We start from the raw sequence: 17,689 nt of genomic DNA on the forward strand, positions 1-17,689 counted from the left end.
TCCCTCCCACCCTCCCTATCCCACTCCTCTAGGTGGTCACAAAGCACCGAGCTGATCTCCCTGTGCTACGTGGATGCTTCCCACTAGCTATCTGTTTTACATATGGTAGTGTATATATGTCCATGCCACTCTCTCACTTCGTCCCAGCTTACCCTTCCCCCTCCCCGTGTCCTCAAGTCCACTCTCTACGTCTGGCAGGTTGATTCTTAACCACTGTGCAACCAGGGAAGCTCAAGTCCATTGATTTTTGAACTAGGATTTAGGTTACCTGTTCTTCTAGAACTTCCTTCCATCTTTTATTAAACCAGTCAAAAAGTTATCTTACTATTTAAGGATTGAATTTATGTAGTTCTATTTCTTTTTTTTTTCCTCTTCTTGTTACTAGCCATAAATCTTCCCTTGCCGATCACCTCACCTCACTTTTTTTCTTGCTGGTCCCAGTATTATACATGAATATACTTCATAAATACTACTTAGGAAAGATCTCACACTCCATGAATTATCAGTTTATTAACGATCCTTAGACCGATAGGATTATATATCACCTGAATAAATTAGATGTAGGAAAGAGTATGTGTAAAATAATAGATCAGTGTTCGTCAGAGTCTCTTCTGTGGATCATCTACATCAGAATCAGCTGATGCTTTTTCAGAATGTGTATTGTATATCCCCACGACAGACATACTAAATCAGATTATCTGGGAGGAGAGTATAGAAATGTGTATTTCTATGAAACACCTCAGGTGGCTCTTACGCATACTAGTATGTGAGAACCACTTGTTTAAATGCTTATTGGAAAAAATAGTAACAGAATGTGAAAGTGCTTTTAAAAACCAACATCCAAACCTGGAAGTTCAGAAGAAAGCTAACTTGTAATGGTATGCTACTTTATATATTGTTAACGATAAAGATGTGGAAAACCTTTTTGTACTCACTTCCAGTTCTTGGTGTAATTTTGAACCTAAAATATACAATTGTATCTTTAATAATTTCTTCACCATGAGAATATGTTTAGTATAAATTAAATTCACTCCGGCAGTAGGCACTTTGTTTAAATTTCTGAGTATAGTTGTTATATAACTTGATATTTGCATATATACATTTCTTTATTTTAGGTTTTAGGGGAGTATTCCTACCTCTTAGATAAGGAAACGCCAGAGGAAGTTATAACCAAGCTCTACAAGTTACTTAGAAGTGACTCCATTTCTTCAGAAACAAAAGCCTGGATAATTGCTGCTGTGACCAAGTTGACACCTCAAGCACACTCTTCTAATATAGTTGAGAGATTAATCCAGGAATTTACCACATCTTTGGATACTTGTTTGAGACAGCATGCATTTGAATTAAAACATTTGCATGAGAATGTGAAATTTATGAAGGGCTTGCTTCCAGTTGATAAGAGTTGTGAAGACATGGTGGTAAGATATCTGCATTCCATCTTTTACAAAATTGCATTGTGTTTAAACAATAATTCTTCCATTTGTGATATATCTGGGATATGCCAAAATGTAATTTCTGTAGCACTTTAGATGAAGGTTGGCATTTTTCTCACATTAGTGTGAGAGAGCATTTGAGAGCTTCTACTCAGTAGTGATCCTAAATAGTCAGGAAGACTAATCGGTTCTGGAGAACTGCAGTGCAGGGGTTTATAGTCTATGACAATCTCTTTTAACATATAATAATTTGAGAACTTAAAAATTTTATCTCCTTTGAACTTCTCTAATATGTCATTTTATTATTGCTCTCTTTTCTTTGAGAATGTAAGAAAAAAACAGTTCTCCATTTTATTTTGTCCATCTACTATCTAAATCTTTACTACTTTGGAACCTGATCACCCGCCTTTTCTTCTCCCACCTACTTTCAGCCAGTGCTGCTTTTAATCCAAAGCACTTAGTTACTGCTCACCTCTGAGTTCTCTGTCAGATTGGTGTAAATCTGAAAACTTCCAGAAGGAAGTCAGATTTGTTCAGATTTTTATATTAGATGTCATATAGTTGAAGAAGAGGGGAGGATGGGCAGTATTCCCACTAATTATGGCTCAGATGTTCATGGCTTGTATTCATTTTGAACCTTTTGTTCATTAATTTTTTTCATTAGCTCCTCATGGGTAGAGGCCTTGGTTTAACGTTTGGTAGGCATTCCAGAGACTATATGAATAAATATGCTATACATAGTATTAAACTAGTTAGTTACTCTACTTCCCTTTCTTACAATAAAAGATAATGATGATGACATGGCTTCATCTCTTAAGAATCTTATCGAGGGACTTCCCTGGCGGTCCAGTGGTTAGGACTTTGCCTTCTAATGCAGGGGATGTGGGTTCAATCCCTGGTTGGGGAGCTAAGATCCCACATGTCTCGTGACCAAAAAACTATAACGTGAAACAGAAGCAATATTGTAATAAATTCAATAAAGACTTTAGAAGTGGTCCACATGGAAAAAAAAACTCAAAAAAAAAATCTTATCAAAACTAAACTTTGCCAATTGCACAGTGTGACATGCCACTTAAATTTTTTGAGAATTACCTGCTGTTCTAAATTATCTGAGCTGTTTGTATACACTTGGCTAAATTAGGAGAGGCAAATCTGTGGTTTCTGAGGTCGTTACTGCTATATCCTCTTGTGTATCTCATTTTTATTTCTCTCCTCACTTTTTCTTTTCTCCTTTTCCCCTTACTCTTTCTTCATCTCTTTATTTCTTTTCATTTAAGCATTCTCTTGTACCTTTCTATTCTTGTACTTGATTGAAATTAAGTAATTTTCCACAGGTTTGTAACAAAGCATTTTTAGGTAGAATGGAATAGGATAGTTAAAGGCACTGTGGGAGGCTGGATAATGGGCCTCCCCAAGATATTCACATCTTAATCCCTGTAACCTGTGCATAAGTTACTTTATATGGTAAAAGGGACTTTGTAGGTTTGATTAAGTTAAGGGTTTTGTAACGGAAAGACTATCTTGGATTATCTGAGTAGGCATGATGTAATCACAAGGGTCCTTATAAAAGTGAGGCAAGAGGTCAGAGAGGAGAAGGCCAAGTAACAATAGAAGCAAAGATTGGAGTGATATAGCCCCAAGCCGAGGAATGCTGGCAGCCTCTAGGAGCTGGAAGAGACAAGAAACCTATTCTCCACTGGAGCCTCCAGAAGGAACTAGCCTTTGCTGGGGGATTTGTTTTTAGCCCACAGCAGGAGGAAACTAATGTAGACACTATAGCTCATAGTGTATGTGTCTTCTCCTCTGGTAGGTTACAAGTCTCATGAGGCAGGACTTGTGTCTTACTTTGTCTCAGTTATAGCATCTAACATGATGCCTTAACATGTTGGATGCTCAAAAATGTATTCTGCAGTGCAGTGAAATGAATAATAAGTGCACATGACTTATATTGTTAGATTCTTAGCTGAGTGTTTTGATTATAGATGTTTCAGAAAGATAGAGAGTTGAGTAGCAATTTTAGAGTTGAAGTTCTGTTTTTCACTTAAAAATTATTTTTAGGAAATATGGGCTGAAATCACTTCTGTGAATGTACAGTCTAATGTTTAGGGTAAGTTTTTTTAATTCCTAATTTTTGCTTTACTTTAATATAGGTAGATGCTTCCTTATCTTTTCTGGATGGTTTTGTGGCTGAAGAACTAAGTCAGGGGGCAGCACCTTACAAACCTCACCACCAACGGCAGGAAGAAAAGCTTTCTCAGGAAAAAGGTAATTTTTCATGGGTTTATAATAAGCTAGATTGTAGGGACATCACTTTTTAATGCAATTGATATTATAGTCATGTAAGTAAATAACTAAGGAGATTCACTGTCTCTTGTTAAGTCTGCTTGTGACTTGTTCACCCTGACCTTATTTGGGGTAAACAGGAAAAAAAAGTTAGCCTAGAGGTGTTCCCAAAGCCATAGGTTTCATGTACATAAGTACCTAAGATATGGCAGCCATCCTGGAATTTTAAAAGAACTTGAAGGTCGAATTATCATGTTGGTCACTGTGCTAAAGGGCTTACAGATATCAGCGTGAGCATATCTGCAGAAGAGTTTCAGAAGAAAACTCTGGTTTCTATGAACTAGTGAGTTTCATTTTATTCTGAACAATCTTGTATAGCTTAAGTGTGTTAAAATGCTTCCTCCAGCGAAATGTCTGATCAGTCTGATCAGCCTAGAAAGAAAAGAATAACTTTACATTTAAAAAATGTAGGCTGTCAGGGAAAGACTTCTGTCATTATTTTAGTAAAGAGGAGATCACTGAGATATTTGATGGTGGGTGGGATATATATATATATATATATATATATATGTATATATATACACATATGTATGAATAAAGGGAGACCACTGAATATTATTTGTATAGGAATTCAGAATGTTAATACTGAAAAGTTCAATGCTGAAAGGTCTTTTTTTTCCTCCTATTCATTATTTAATGATTTTGTAGAGTACTTATTATTTTTTAGGTTCTGCGCTAGGCATATGAGTACAACTAAATGGTTCATCCTACAATGAAACCAAAAAGTATAAACACTAATAATAGGCTTGATGTTATTTTTTTTGCAGAAGTATTTGTTCTTTTGAAGTTTTTGACATTATTTAGCACAACGATACCTAAAGGCCTAGAAAATACAATTTTCTTTCAAAGGGTAATCAGTTTCCTTCCCATTTAACTCCTCATATATTGATAGAATATGTGAGGGGAAATAAAAGTTTTGAATTACAGTTGCCCCACCTCTGACTGTAGTGCATATAGAGGCCTTATGACATCCAAGGCATGGAGTGAAAATCTGGAGTTCCAGAGTGGGAGACATGGTCCAGTTGTCATATTTCCTTATTTTCAAATGTCCGGGAGCCATCAGTTGCTCTTTCTTTTTCGGCTGTGCTGTGTGGCATGTGGGATTTTAGTTCCCTGACCAGGGATCAAACCCATGCCCCCTGCAGTGAAAGCGCAGAGCCCTAACCATTGGACCACTGGGGAATTCCCCATCAGTTGCTCTTATTACTGCAATTCAAGGCTAGGGTAGGCAAGAGGGGTTAGGACAAGGAGCCTAATTTCTGGCATTGCCTTTCTTCTTTCTTAAAATAAGTTAAGTGGCTGATGCAAATATAATAGACCTGAAACTCTCCAAGCTAGTATATTCATTTGCCAAGTACATTTTTGATCATGGAATCATCATTATAAATGGGGTTAAACTGTCAAATTAGGCTCTTCCCCTCTCCTCCCAAACCTATTTTTCAAAAGTTCTCTAAAGTAAAATTGAAATTTCATGAGCCTAAACTGTCTTTTATATCATGGAAAAGGAAATCAGTTACAAGACAGGACATAGCAAGTGCTTATGCTGTGTACGTGAAGAATAAGTTATAAAATCATGGATCTTATAATTGTGGTTATTACAGAAAGTAAAGAGTGGGGGAAAAATAGGTATTTTCTGCCTAAAAAGTTGTTAATTCTGGAATCCTTCAATTGGCAGTCGGTTCTGATACTGATCTTGTTTGAGATTTTTATAAATCATTTGCAGAGTAGTAGTCAAATGTCACTTTTATGAAGGATACAGTACTTAGCTCTCTTGGGTAGAAAAATGCCAAGTTCGTAACAATAAACTTCAGGAAAATATTGTAAGATAATGAGAATTAGCAAACATAGGTGGGATACTGGGGAACTAACTTTTATTACCAGTTCCTACCCAAGAAAAGCATTGAGGAATCAGTGTGGATTATTCTGTTAAAATGTTATTTGAATATGTTGTAGCCCCAATGTTAGATAAAACCAGAGATAATAAGGGGAAGTAGCAGGATAATCTCCTGTCTACAGAACTGTGGATTTTTGAAAACCACATCAAGTTTAGACTGTTAGTCTCTCAAAAAATAAAATTAATAACAGCTGGGGATGGTCAGAGAGGTGTAGCCAAATGATCAAGGTATAAAAGAACTGCAGAGAACTTCAAGATGGCGGAGGAGTAAGACATGGAGATCACCTTCCTCCCCACAAATACATCAGAAATACATCTACACGTGGAACAGCTCCTACAGAGCACCTACTGAATGCTGGCAGAAGTCCTCAGACTTCCCAAAAGATATATATATTTTTTTCCTTTTTCTCTTTTTGTGAGTGTGTATGTGTATGCTTCTTTGTGTGATTTTGTCTGTATAGCTTTGCTTTTACCATTTGTCCTAGGGTTCTGTCTGTCCTTTTTTTTAAGTATAGTTTTTAGTGCTTGTTATCATTGGTGTATTTGTTTTTTTGGCTTGGTTGCTCTCTTCTTTCTTTCTTTCTTTTTTTTTAATTTTTAAAAAATTTTTAATAATTTTTTTTAGTTTTTATTTTAATAACTTTATTTTATTATTGTTATTTGTTTCTTTCTTTCTCTTTTTCTCCCTTTTCTTCTGAGCCGTGTGGCTGATAGGGTCTTGATGCTCCAGCCGGGTATCAGGCCTGTGCCTCTGAGGTAGGAGAGCTGAGTTCAGGACATTGGTCCATCAGAGACCTCCTGGCTCCATGTAATATCAAACGGTGAAAGCTCTCCCAGAGATCTCCACCTCAATGCTAAGACCCAGCTCCACTCAACGACAAGCAAGCTATAGTGCTGGACACTCTATGCCAAACAACTAGCAGGACAGGAACACAACCCCACCCATTAGCAGAGATGCTCCCTAAAATCATAATAAGGTCACACACATCCCAAAACACACCACTGAATGCGGTCCTGCCCACCAGAAAGACAATATCCACCCTCATCCACCACGACATAGGCACCAGCCCCCTCCAACAGGAAGCCTACACAACCCACTGAATCAACCTTAGCCACTGGGGACAGACATCACTAACAACGGGAACTATGAACCTGCAGCCTGTGAAAAGGAGACCCCAGACACAGTAAGTGAAGCAAAATGAGAAGAAAGAAACACATAGCAGATGAAGGAGCAAGGTAAAAACCCACCAGACCAAACAAATGAAGAGGAAATAGGCAGTCTACCTGAAAAGAATTCAAAATAATGATAGTAAATATGATCCAAAATCTTGGAAATAGAATGGAGAAAATGCAAGAAACGTTTAACAAGGACCTAGAAGAACTAAAGAGAAAACAAGCAATGATGAACAACACAATAAATGAAATTAAAAATACCCTAGAAGGGATCAATAGCAGAATAACTGAGGCAGAATAATGGAGAAGTGACCTGGAAGATAAAATAGAGCAGAATAAAGAAAAAAGAATGAAAAGAAATGAGGACAGTCTCAGAGACCTCTGGGACAACGTAAAACACACCAACATTTGAATTATAGGGGTCCCAGAAGAAGAAGAGAAAAAGAAAGGGACTGAGAAAATATTTGAAGAGATTATAGCTGAAAACTTCCCTAATATGGGAAAGGAAATAGTCAAGTCCAGGAAGCGCAGAGAGTCCCATACAGGATAAATCCAAGGACAAACATGCCAAGGCACATATTCAAACTATCAAAAATTAAATACAAAGAAAAAATATTAAAAGCAGCAAGGGAAAAACAACAAATAACATACAATGGAATCCCCATAAGGTTGACAGCTGGTCTTTCAGCAGAAACTCTGCAAGTCAGAAGGGAGTGGCAGGACATATTTAAAGTGATGAAGGCGAAAAACCTACAACCAAGATTACTCTACCTAGCAAGGATCTCATTCAGTTTTGACAGAGAAATTAAAACCTTTATAGACAAGCAGAAGCTAAGAGAATTCAGCACCACCAAACCAGCTTTACAACAAATGCTAAAGGAACTTCTGTAGGCAGGAAACACAAGAGAAGGAAAAGACCTACAGTAACAAACCCAAAACAATTAAGAAAATGGGAATAGGAACATACATATCGATAATTACCTTAAATGTAAATGGATTAAATGCTCCCACGAAAAGACATAGACTGGCTGAATGGATATAGAAACAAGACCCGTATATATGCTGTCTACAAGAGACCCACTTCAGACCTAGGGGCACATACAGACTGAAAGTGAAGGGATGGAAAAAGATATTTCATGCAAATGGAAATCAAAAGAAAGCTGGAGTAGCAATTCTCATATCAGACAAAATAGACACTAAAATAAAGACTATTACAAGAGACAGAGAAGGACACTACATAATGATCAGGGATCAACCCAAGAAGAAGATATAACAATTGTAAATATTTATGCACCCAACATAGGAGCACCTCAATGCATAGGCAAATGCTAAGAGCCATAAAAGGGGAAATCGACAGTAACACAATCATAGTAGGGAACTTTAACACCCCACTTTCACCAATGGATAGATCATCCAAAATGAAAATAAATAAGGAAACACAAGCTTTAAATGATACATTAAGCAAGATGGACTTAATTGATATTTATAAGACATTCCATCCAAAAACAACAGAATATACTTTCTTCTCAAGTGCTCATGGAACATTCTCCAGGATAGATCATATCTTGGGTCACAATTTAAGCCTTGGTAAATTTAAGAAAATTGAAATCATATCAAGTATCTTTTCCGACAACAACGCTATGAGATGATACCAATTACAGGGAAAAAAATCTGTAAAAAATACAAATATGTGAAGGCTAAACAATACACTACTAAATAACCAAGAAATCACTGAAGAAATCAAAGAGGAAATCACAAAATACCTAGAAACAAATGACAATAAAAACACGAACACCCAAAACCTATGGGATGCAGCAAAACAGTTTTAACAGGGAAGTTTATAGAAATGCAATCTTACCTCAAGAAACAAGAAACATCTCAAATAAACAATCTAACCTTACACCTAAAGCAATTAGAGAAGGAAGAACAAACAAAACCCCAAAATGAGCAGAAGGGAAGAAATCATAAAGATAGATCAGAAATAATGGAAAAAGAAATGAAGGAAACAATAGCAAAGATCAGTAAAACTAAAAGCTGGTTTTTTGAGAAGATAAACAAAATTGATAAAGCGTTAGCCAGACTTATCAAGAAAAAAAGGGAGAAGACTCAAGTCAATAGAATTAGAAATGAAAAAGGAGAAGTAACAACTGACACTGCAGAAATACAAAGGATCATGAGAGATTACTACAAGCAACTCTATGCCAATAAAATGGACAACCTGGAAGAAATGGACAAATTCTTAGAAAAGCACAACCTTCTGAGACTGAACCAGGAAGAAATAGAAAATATAAACAGACTAATCACAAGCACTGAAATTGAGACTGTGATTAAAAATCTTCCAACAAACAAAAGCCCAAGACCAGATGGCTTCACAGGCGAAATCTATCAAAACGTTTAGAGAAGAGCTAACACCTATCCTTCTCAGACTCTGCCAAAATATAGCAGAGGAAGGAACACTCCCAAACTCATTCTACAAGGCCACCATCACCCTGATACCAAAGGCAGACAAAGATGTCACAAAGAAAGAAAACTACAGGCCAATATCACTGATGAACGTAGATGCAAAATCCTCAACAAAATACTGGAAAACAGAATCCAACAGGACATTAAAAGGATCATACACCATGGTCAAGTGGGGTATATCCCAGGAATGCAAGGATTCTTCAATATATGCAAATCAATCAATGTGATAAAACATATTAACAAACTGAAGAATAAAAACCATACGATCATCGCAATAGATGCATAAAAAGCTTTCGACAAAATTCAACACCAATTTATGATAGAAATCCTCCAGAAAGTAGGCATAGAGGGAACTTACCGCCACATAATAAAGACCATATATGACAAACCCACAGCCAACATCGTCCTCAATGGTGAAAAACTGAAACCATTTCCACTAAGGTCAGGAGCAAGATAAGGTTGCCCACTCTCACCACTCTTATTCAACATAGTTTTGGAAGTTTTAGCCACAGCAATCAGAGAAGAAAAAGAAATAAAAGGAACCCAAATCGGAAAAGAAGATGTAAAGCTGTCACTGTTTGCAGGTGAAATGCTCCTATACATAGAGGATCCTAAAAATGTTACCAGAAAACTACTAGAGCTAATCAATGAATTTGGTAAAGTAGCAGGATACAAAATTAATGCACAGAAATCTCTTGCATTCCTATACACTAATGATGAAAAATCTGAAAGTGAAATCAAGAAAACACTCCCATTTACCATTGCAACAAAAAGAATAAAATATCTAGGAATAAACCTACCTAAGGAGACAAAAGACCTGTGTTCAGAAAACTATAAGACACTGATGAAAGAAATTAAAGATGTTACAAATAGCTGGAGAGATATACCATGTTCTTGGATTGGAAGAATCAACATTGTGAAAATGACTATACTACCCAAAGCAATCTACAGATTCAGTGCAATCTCTATCAAACTACCACTGGCATTTTTCACAGAACTAGAACAAAAGATTTTACAATTTGTATGGAAACACAAAAGACCCCAAATAGCCAAAGCAATCCTTAGAAAGAAAAACGGAGCTGGAGGAGTTAGGCTCCTGGACTTCAGACTATACTACAGAGCTATGGTAATCAAGACAGTATGGTACTGGCAGAAAAACAGAAATATAGATCAGTGGAACAGGAGAGAAAGCCCAGAGATAAGCCCACATACATATGGTCACCTTATTTTTGACAAAGGAGGCAAGAATATACAATGGAGAAAAGACAGCCTCTTCAATAAGTGGTGCTGGGAAAACCAGACAGCTACATGTACAAGAATGAAATTAGAACATTGCCTAACACCGTACACAGAAATAAACTCAAAGTGTATTAAAGACCTAAATGTAAGGCCAGAAACTATCAAACTCTTAGAGGAAAACATAGGAAGAACACTATGACATAAATCACAGGCAAGATCCTTTTTGACCCACCTCCTAGAGAAATGGAAATAAAAACAAAAATAAACAAATGGGACCTAATGAAACTTAAAAGCTTTTGCACAGCAAAGGAAACCATAAACAAGACAAAAAGACAACACTCAGAATGGGAGAAAATATTTGGAAATGAAGCAACTGACAAAGGATTAACCTCAAAAAGATACAAGCAGCTCAATATCAAAAGAACAAACAACCCAATCCAAAAATGGACAGAAGACCTAAACAGACATTTCTCCAAAGAAGATATACAGATTGCCAACAAACACATGAAAGAATTCTCAACATTCAGTGCAGAGGCTGGGTGACTGACTGTCACAGATGCTATTTAAAAGAGGCCTTCTAACCTTGGGATAGAAGTTTAAACCAGATGATTGGAAAGCTTAAAATGAGAGGATATTCTATCTGAAAAGGACCTTAGACAGTTGGTTTCCAAACATGATTCAGAATCAGAATCAGAATCACATAGAGAGTTTTAAAAAAAGATACAGATTTTTGAGACCTACTCCTATATCTTCTGTAAGTATATCTTACAGAAGTAAGTAAGTAAGTATCTCTCTGAAAGCCTGGTTGTATGTATAAAAAGATACGTGAGAGATTCTGTGAAGTCAGCTTGTTCCTGGTTATCAAATCAGCACTTGGAAACTGCTGACCTAGTCTGAACCCTTTACCTGTTTATTAATTAGCCCATTATTTTTTTATAGTGAACAGTCATATCATTCATTTAGCTAACACACAAGCTAATTTATTTAGTACTCTTCGGATTAGGTGCTGTTTCCTTTGAAGGAGACAGTGTAATATAATGGTTGAGAGTGCAGTTCTGGAACCAGAGTATCTGATTTCTCATTTGCCTCTTTCATTTCTTGTCTTTGTACTCTTCGGTGACTTTTTGGCAAGCTCTTTGCCACAGATTCCTCATTGTAAGATGAGGATAATAATTACAGAAGTTCACATTTTATTTTCTAAGATACTTTTTATGATTTAAGAAGGTCCTTTGTATTATAATCCAGACAGTCCAAAGAGATAATGTGCCAGTTAGGATTAAGTTTAGCTAAATAGCATATTAGAAAACAGAGAAAGCAGGGCTTTATACAAGGCGGAGGGTTATTGCTCTTTTCCATTAATGAAATCCAGAAGTAGGCAGCCTAGTATTGATGATGGTTTTTTATGAACATAAAAGAGGAAGGGAGAGAGGAAGTTTTTTCTTCCAGGAGGATTCCTCCCAGAAGTTGTACACAAAATGTGTATATAATTTCATTGGTCAGAATTCAGTCACATGGCACAAGAGTCTGGAAATGTCATCTCTTTTCTGGGTGGCCATGTACCTAGCTAAGAATTGAAGGTTCTGTAGCTTAGAAAGAAGAGGAAAGTGGATATCGGTATCTGCTCTACCACAATAACAATATGAATTTTATGGCTCTGATTGAATTCATTTGGGTATACAGACGCAAAGGAATCTGAACCTGGGTAAACCTTGGTCTTTGTCAGTAAGGGGGATTTCACATTGAGGGCTCCATCAGTCCAGTTGGTACAGGAATGTGCCTAAGAGCATTTTGTTAAACAGAAACATGGTCAGGTCTTCATTCATAGTTCATTAAACATTTTTGCATGAGAGCAGCAACTTTTCAGTAGACCTCGTTTATCAGTTGTCTTTCCTAATTGAATTCTTTTTTAGCTTTTAAGGGTGGTAAAAAGAAAAATGAAAGACTGTCTTTGATTAACTAATTGTATGAAGACTGTAGTAGAGATTTAATAAATCATAGCTGCTTTATTATTATTGCTATAAATATTTGATTAGATCATTTCCAAAGTCCTTTCCAGTTTAAAAATTGTCACTGGATTCTAGTTTTCTATTATTTTATATTTTGCTTTTTTTCATAATTTTTGCTTTGTTTTAAATATGAACCTCTGTTGTTGTTTTAAAATTCTAGTTCTCAGTTTTGAACCATATGGACTCTCCTTTTCTTCATCTGGCTTCTCTGGACGACAGTCTCCTGCTGGCATTTCTCTTGGTTCAGATATATCTGGGAATAGTACAGAGACCGGGCTAAAAGAGTAAGTTCCTTTCTTAAAATTGAGAACATGGGAGTGTTTAAATGTCTTTACATGTTGAAGGATTCCTGAAAGCTAAATTCTGCATGGGTTGTTGTTTCAGCTGTTTCTATTTATTGCTCTCGAGGTATTGATAGTGTATAGCCTGTCCTTGTACTTTAAGAGAGCTTGCTTACTTCCAAGACAGTATAGAATGTATACAAGCTTTACACATAGTAATGATGTGTGTGTTATTACTACACATCATGCATACACACACACACACACACATTTTTAAAGAAATGTATCAGAACTCATATACCCAGTGAGGTGACTGTTCATATCATTCTGCATTCCTCATAATGTACTTCTTATAACCATCTCATTGGAAGATTGACAAATATATAGATGAACATAAAGATGATGGACTTCACTTGAGAAAGCTGTGTACTTTGTTCAGAATACTTTCAGAGCTTCTTTCCAGCCACCTTGAAAATTGGTGATACATTTTTCTAAATGTCTTAACATGGAGTCAGATCTTCATCCTTGGGCTTCCCTGGTGGCGCAGTGGTTGAGAGTCTGCCTGCCAATGCAGGGGACACAGGTTCGTGCCCCGGTCCGGGAAGATCCCACATGCCGCAGAGAGGCTGGGCCCGTGAGCCATGGCCGCTGAGCCTGCGCGTCCGGAGCCTGTGCTCCGCAACGGGAGAGGCCACAACTGTGAGAGGCCCGCGTACAGCAAAAAAAAAAAAAAAAAAAAAAAAATCTTCATCCTTTTTAGGTAAATTTTGATTTTGGAAATATGAATAAATTACTAGAAATATGATTAAGTTAATAAAATGAGATAATGTATGTAAAGTGCCTCATACAACCCAGTACGTAATAAATGATTGATAAATGGTAGCTAAAATTAATAATTGTCATTGCTATCATTATTGTTATTATCCAAAAGCTGAATTTACTACATAAAATTAGTAGTCAAGCTGGATAACTTTGGTTAGTATACCAATGTGACATAAAGTAATGAAAATGGCTTTCTTGTTTGTGAAGGAGCTTCTTCTAAGAGTTCAAAAATGTTTTGAGAAATGGCAACACTGTTAGAATAAATGATAAAATCTCAAAGGTGACAACTTTGAAAGATGACATTTGAACAGACTCAGTAACCTTATTTTATGTTAGTCTTTGCATTTGTCAGTCTTCCAGTGATATGGTTATAAGAAGTATTTATCAGAAAAATAACACATAGATTATGAGGAATGTAGAATGATATGCTGATTGAAATGGCATAAGTTCAAAATCTCTTTCTTAGCGTTTTTTTCCTGCTCTGTTGACACCCTTTTCTTTCCCAGACATTTAATTTCAGTATTATAAGCATGGGGAGCAGATACGGTTTGTGAGCATGTGATGGTGGTGGTGATAGCAATTAAGTGCTTCAAACAGGGAATAGAGGGGCAAGGGAAGGAGAGACAGAAACCCTCCAAACCCAGGGAGGAAACGTAGTCCCTTTTGCCTGCACAACAGATGATGGCATCTGCTTTTTTAGTATTGAACTAGGATCTGGGGGACTTGACAGGGCCTTGTAAATCCTGTATGTGTACATGTACTACCCTCAGAGAAATGACATTTGGCAAAGCTGCTCAGGAATTATACATATGCTGGATAACCATGAAGTGCAACCTGAGGGATGAATTTAAAATTTCTTTCCAAAGAGGACCACAGCTCACACATTATTTCAGATTAGGAACCTAAGTGGTAATTGGTGAGGTGTATCAGCTTTAGAGAGGAGATGATCATTCTTCTGCAGTCTCTGGCAAGCTGAGAATAAAGTGGGGCAAGCCCAATTTAGCATTTCTTACCTTAAGCCCTATTACAGAGCAGTACCCTACCACAAATGGGAATTTCTAGAGCTCAAAGTACATTCCTAATCTTTTGAAGATTGCTTGGCCATAATCTACATCTGTGTTTGAATGGTCTGATTAAAAACAACACAGAGGTATACCGTATAAAACCATGAATTATAATATTATTGTTGTCAAAATCCAGGCAAAGATGACTTACGTTTAAAAATTTTTTATGTTATGTTTCATATCATAAAGAGGCATATGTTGTGTATGAAATGGTTTTATGCTGCTCTCTTATTTATCTACCTTCTTTTTAGACTTTCTGTATGTAATGCATGACAGTAAAAATTTATGTTGATAATAGGCATGTATTCAGGCTCCTTTTTCTTCCCCTTCTCATTTTTGCCTGTTATTGTGGGTTGAATTCCCTGGGGAGTGCATTCCAAGATGGAATTTAGCATGCAGAATATTAAGGAGTGCCCTTGGCATCAACAACTGTGGAAGGAAAGGAAAAGAAGAGGGTTTGGGCAGAGGAAGAAGTTAAGCAATGCAGTGCCAACAACAGTGTCTGCTGACCCCATAGGAAGCTCTGAAGCTAGAATGGCCCATCTGAGCTGTCCTAAGTTAGGCTAAAATGGGTGGCCAGGACTCTATACTTCTGTTCATCAATTATTAGATATGGGCTGCCCTGGAAAAGGGCATGATCTGCAACTGAGGTGACTCTGCAACTGAGGCAAATCCCTAAGGGTGCCATGCTCCTAACAGCTGCGCCAACAAAGTCCTTCATTGAAGGGGGATCTGGATGGAACATCCTAGGGTCTACCACACCTGCCTTTTTTTAGTTAAACTAATATTTGAATCATTTGGGGAGTTGCTCTTTTTTATTCCCCCCCCCAATAATTAAAGGATATGTTTTGGTAAACAGGGTTACAAAAAACACTGTAATCCTGCTGTGGGCATTCATGAATCCTTTTGAGTTGTTGCTGTTGAGCATCCTAGAAGTGCTGGGGTCATTTTAGGGGTTCCCCTGATGACTTTTTTGTCTGCTCACACAAGATCAACCAGTTTTCTTCTAAGAGGTTTGATAGATAACTAACAGTTTTTTTTTTTAACTTTTTAGAAAACTCTTTTGGTACCTGAAAGAAAGGGATGAATGAAGATATTTGTAAAGGAACATTCAACAGTAAAATTCATTGAGTAGGCATGGACTAATTCCCTATAGGACGTTCTTTATTAACATTAGACTTTCTTTTAGCCAGTTGGTACTTAATAGCATTAGTTCTTCACTCAGTATGAAGTATAATGATCTGTTTTTGTTTCTGGCATACTACAGAAAATCAAACTGACCATGATTCCAACAAATTAAAATGGAATAATAGTACAGATATTTCTGAATCCTTCTTTTAGATTCATTTCACGATCTGCCTATCTTGTAGTACAAATTTTAAAAATTCAGTTTTGGATCATGAGAGGGATACTTAAATGAGCCAGTGCCAAGGACACACGGTTCTTATATGAAAACAATAGAGGCAGTCTTTGGTTGTTTCAGCCTGCACTTATGATTCACAGCTGTAGCTTTTGGGACAACAGTAGGTGAGACCTAATTCTAATCACAACTTTATTCTTTTTCATCTCAGGTATAAAAAAACTCCTAAACTTCATGCTTTTTCCAAAAATACTACTGTTTTCTTCTACAGATCAAACTTCATTCATTTTTATAAATGTACATTTATAATAGTTGAAAGTGTAGCTTGTGCTCACATTAAGAAAACCTTGTGGATTAAAGGTAAATTTACACATAGGAGTAGATTTGAATGATTTTTTTTTTTTTGCTCTCAACAGGATTTTATGTAGTGAATTTATGTAGTGTTAATTCCTTCACTGAGTGATTATAGGTATGAAACTTATATCATTTCTGATCTTTAACCCATCAGAATTAAAGGTATTTTTGAAAAGTCAATAGGTGAAAGGAACTGATTTACAGTAGTTCTATTTTTGGACATCTTATTCAAGGAATTAAATGAAAATTAAATAATCTGAAATTTTTAACTAAGTCTAGAGTTCTGTTGCCTTAAATCTTTTGGCTGGAGAGTTAGGGGAGGTTGGCTATAACTAAAATAAAATCTAAAGATCTAGGTTTTATTTCTGGCACGTAGAATATAATATGAAAGCTATTTCTAAAAGGTCATGACAATGATGTGTTTTTAAAAACGCCTCAAGAAGGTAAGTATTTAGCAATTATTTAAATTGACTTGATTTCATTATCAATCTCCTTAGGACAAATAGCTTGAAGCTGGAAGGTATAAAGAAATTGTGGGGGAAAGAGGGCTATCTTCCCAAGAAGGAAAGCAAAACTGGTGATGAAACAGAAGCTCTGCCAGTCCCTCAAGAGAATATAATAATGGAGAATGTAGATCAAATTATAACAAAAAACGATCAATCTCAAGCCCTTACCCAATCTAAAGAAGAGAAAGAAAAGCAGCTGCTGGCATCATCATTATTTGTTGGGCTAGGATCAGAAAGTACAATCAATTTGGTAAGTAGTCAGTTATATTCCTTTGAGAATCTGTGTTCCCTGTTTTGAACAAAAAAACTGGCCCTACAAAAGCTCGTGACTGTTATCTATACACATGGTAGGAATGGCTTCCCCAGCTCCAGAGCCACCAGTGACATACCTTTTATATTCCTGAAAGAGAAAATCTAATTGGCTCAGCTTCAGTCAGGTATTCTCTTTAGTCCAGTCAGCTGGGGCAAGAGTCCGGGTCCAAATTAAGTTAAAAATATGACCATGTGTATTCTCACCCCCATTGGTGGAGAGGACAGGTCTCAGTGGAAAGGGGACTTGATGGAAATATTACCAATAGTAATAGTTCAACAATATTGATATGTCTATGGAAAAAGTACTTCTTAAAATGGTACTTTTAATAGTGAAAAAGAGGAATCAATTTTGATATCCTAACAGGAGAATTGGTACATAAATTATATTAGCTCTGATTATTACTTCATCATTAAAAATGATAAATATTGCATTGTAAAA

General features: G+C 36.5%; 1 protein-coding gene across 8 annotated transcripts in view; it reads left to right on the forward strand.

The window, feature by feature from the left end:
* AP4E1 (adaptor related protein complex 4 subunit epsilon 1) overlaps positions 1-17,689 on the forward strand; it is a 68,298-nt gene that overhangs the window by 36,721 nt on the left and 13,888 nt on the right. For all 8 annotated transcript variants that reach the window (XR_003430741.1, XM_027096679.1, XM_027096686.1 and 5 more), the window contains 4 exons: positions 1,116-1,418; positions 3,584-3,698; positions 12,712-12,835; positions 16,930-17,188. Coding sequence is in view for 7 of the 8 variants with exons in the window: in XM_027096679.1 (XP_026952480.1) it covers positions 1,116-1,418; positions 3,584-3,698; positions 12,712-12,835; positions 16,930-17,188 (801 nt within the window). In the remaining variant the exon portion in view is untranslated. The remainder of the gene's footprint in view (positions 1-1,115; positions 1,419-3,583; positions 3,699-12,711; positions 12,836-16,929; positions 17,189-17,689) is intronic.

This window comes from Aethalodelphis obliquidens, unplaced genomic scaffold (assembly GCF_003676395.1).
Source record: "Aethalodelphis obliquidens isolate GAN/ISIS:26980383/991018 unplaced genomic scaffold, ASM367639v1 scaffold105, whole genome shotgun sequence".
NCBI classification, from domain to species: Eukaryota; Metazoa; Chordata; class Mammalia; order Artiodactyla; family Delphinidae; genus Aethalodelphis; species Aethalodelphis obliquidens.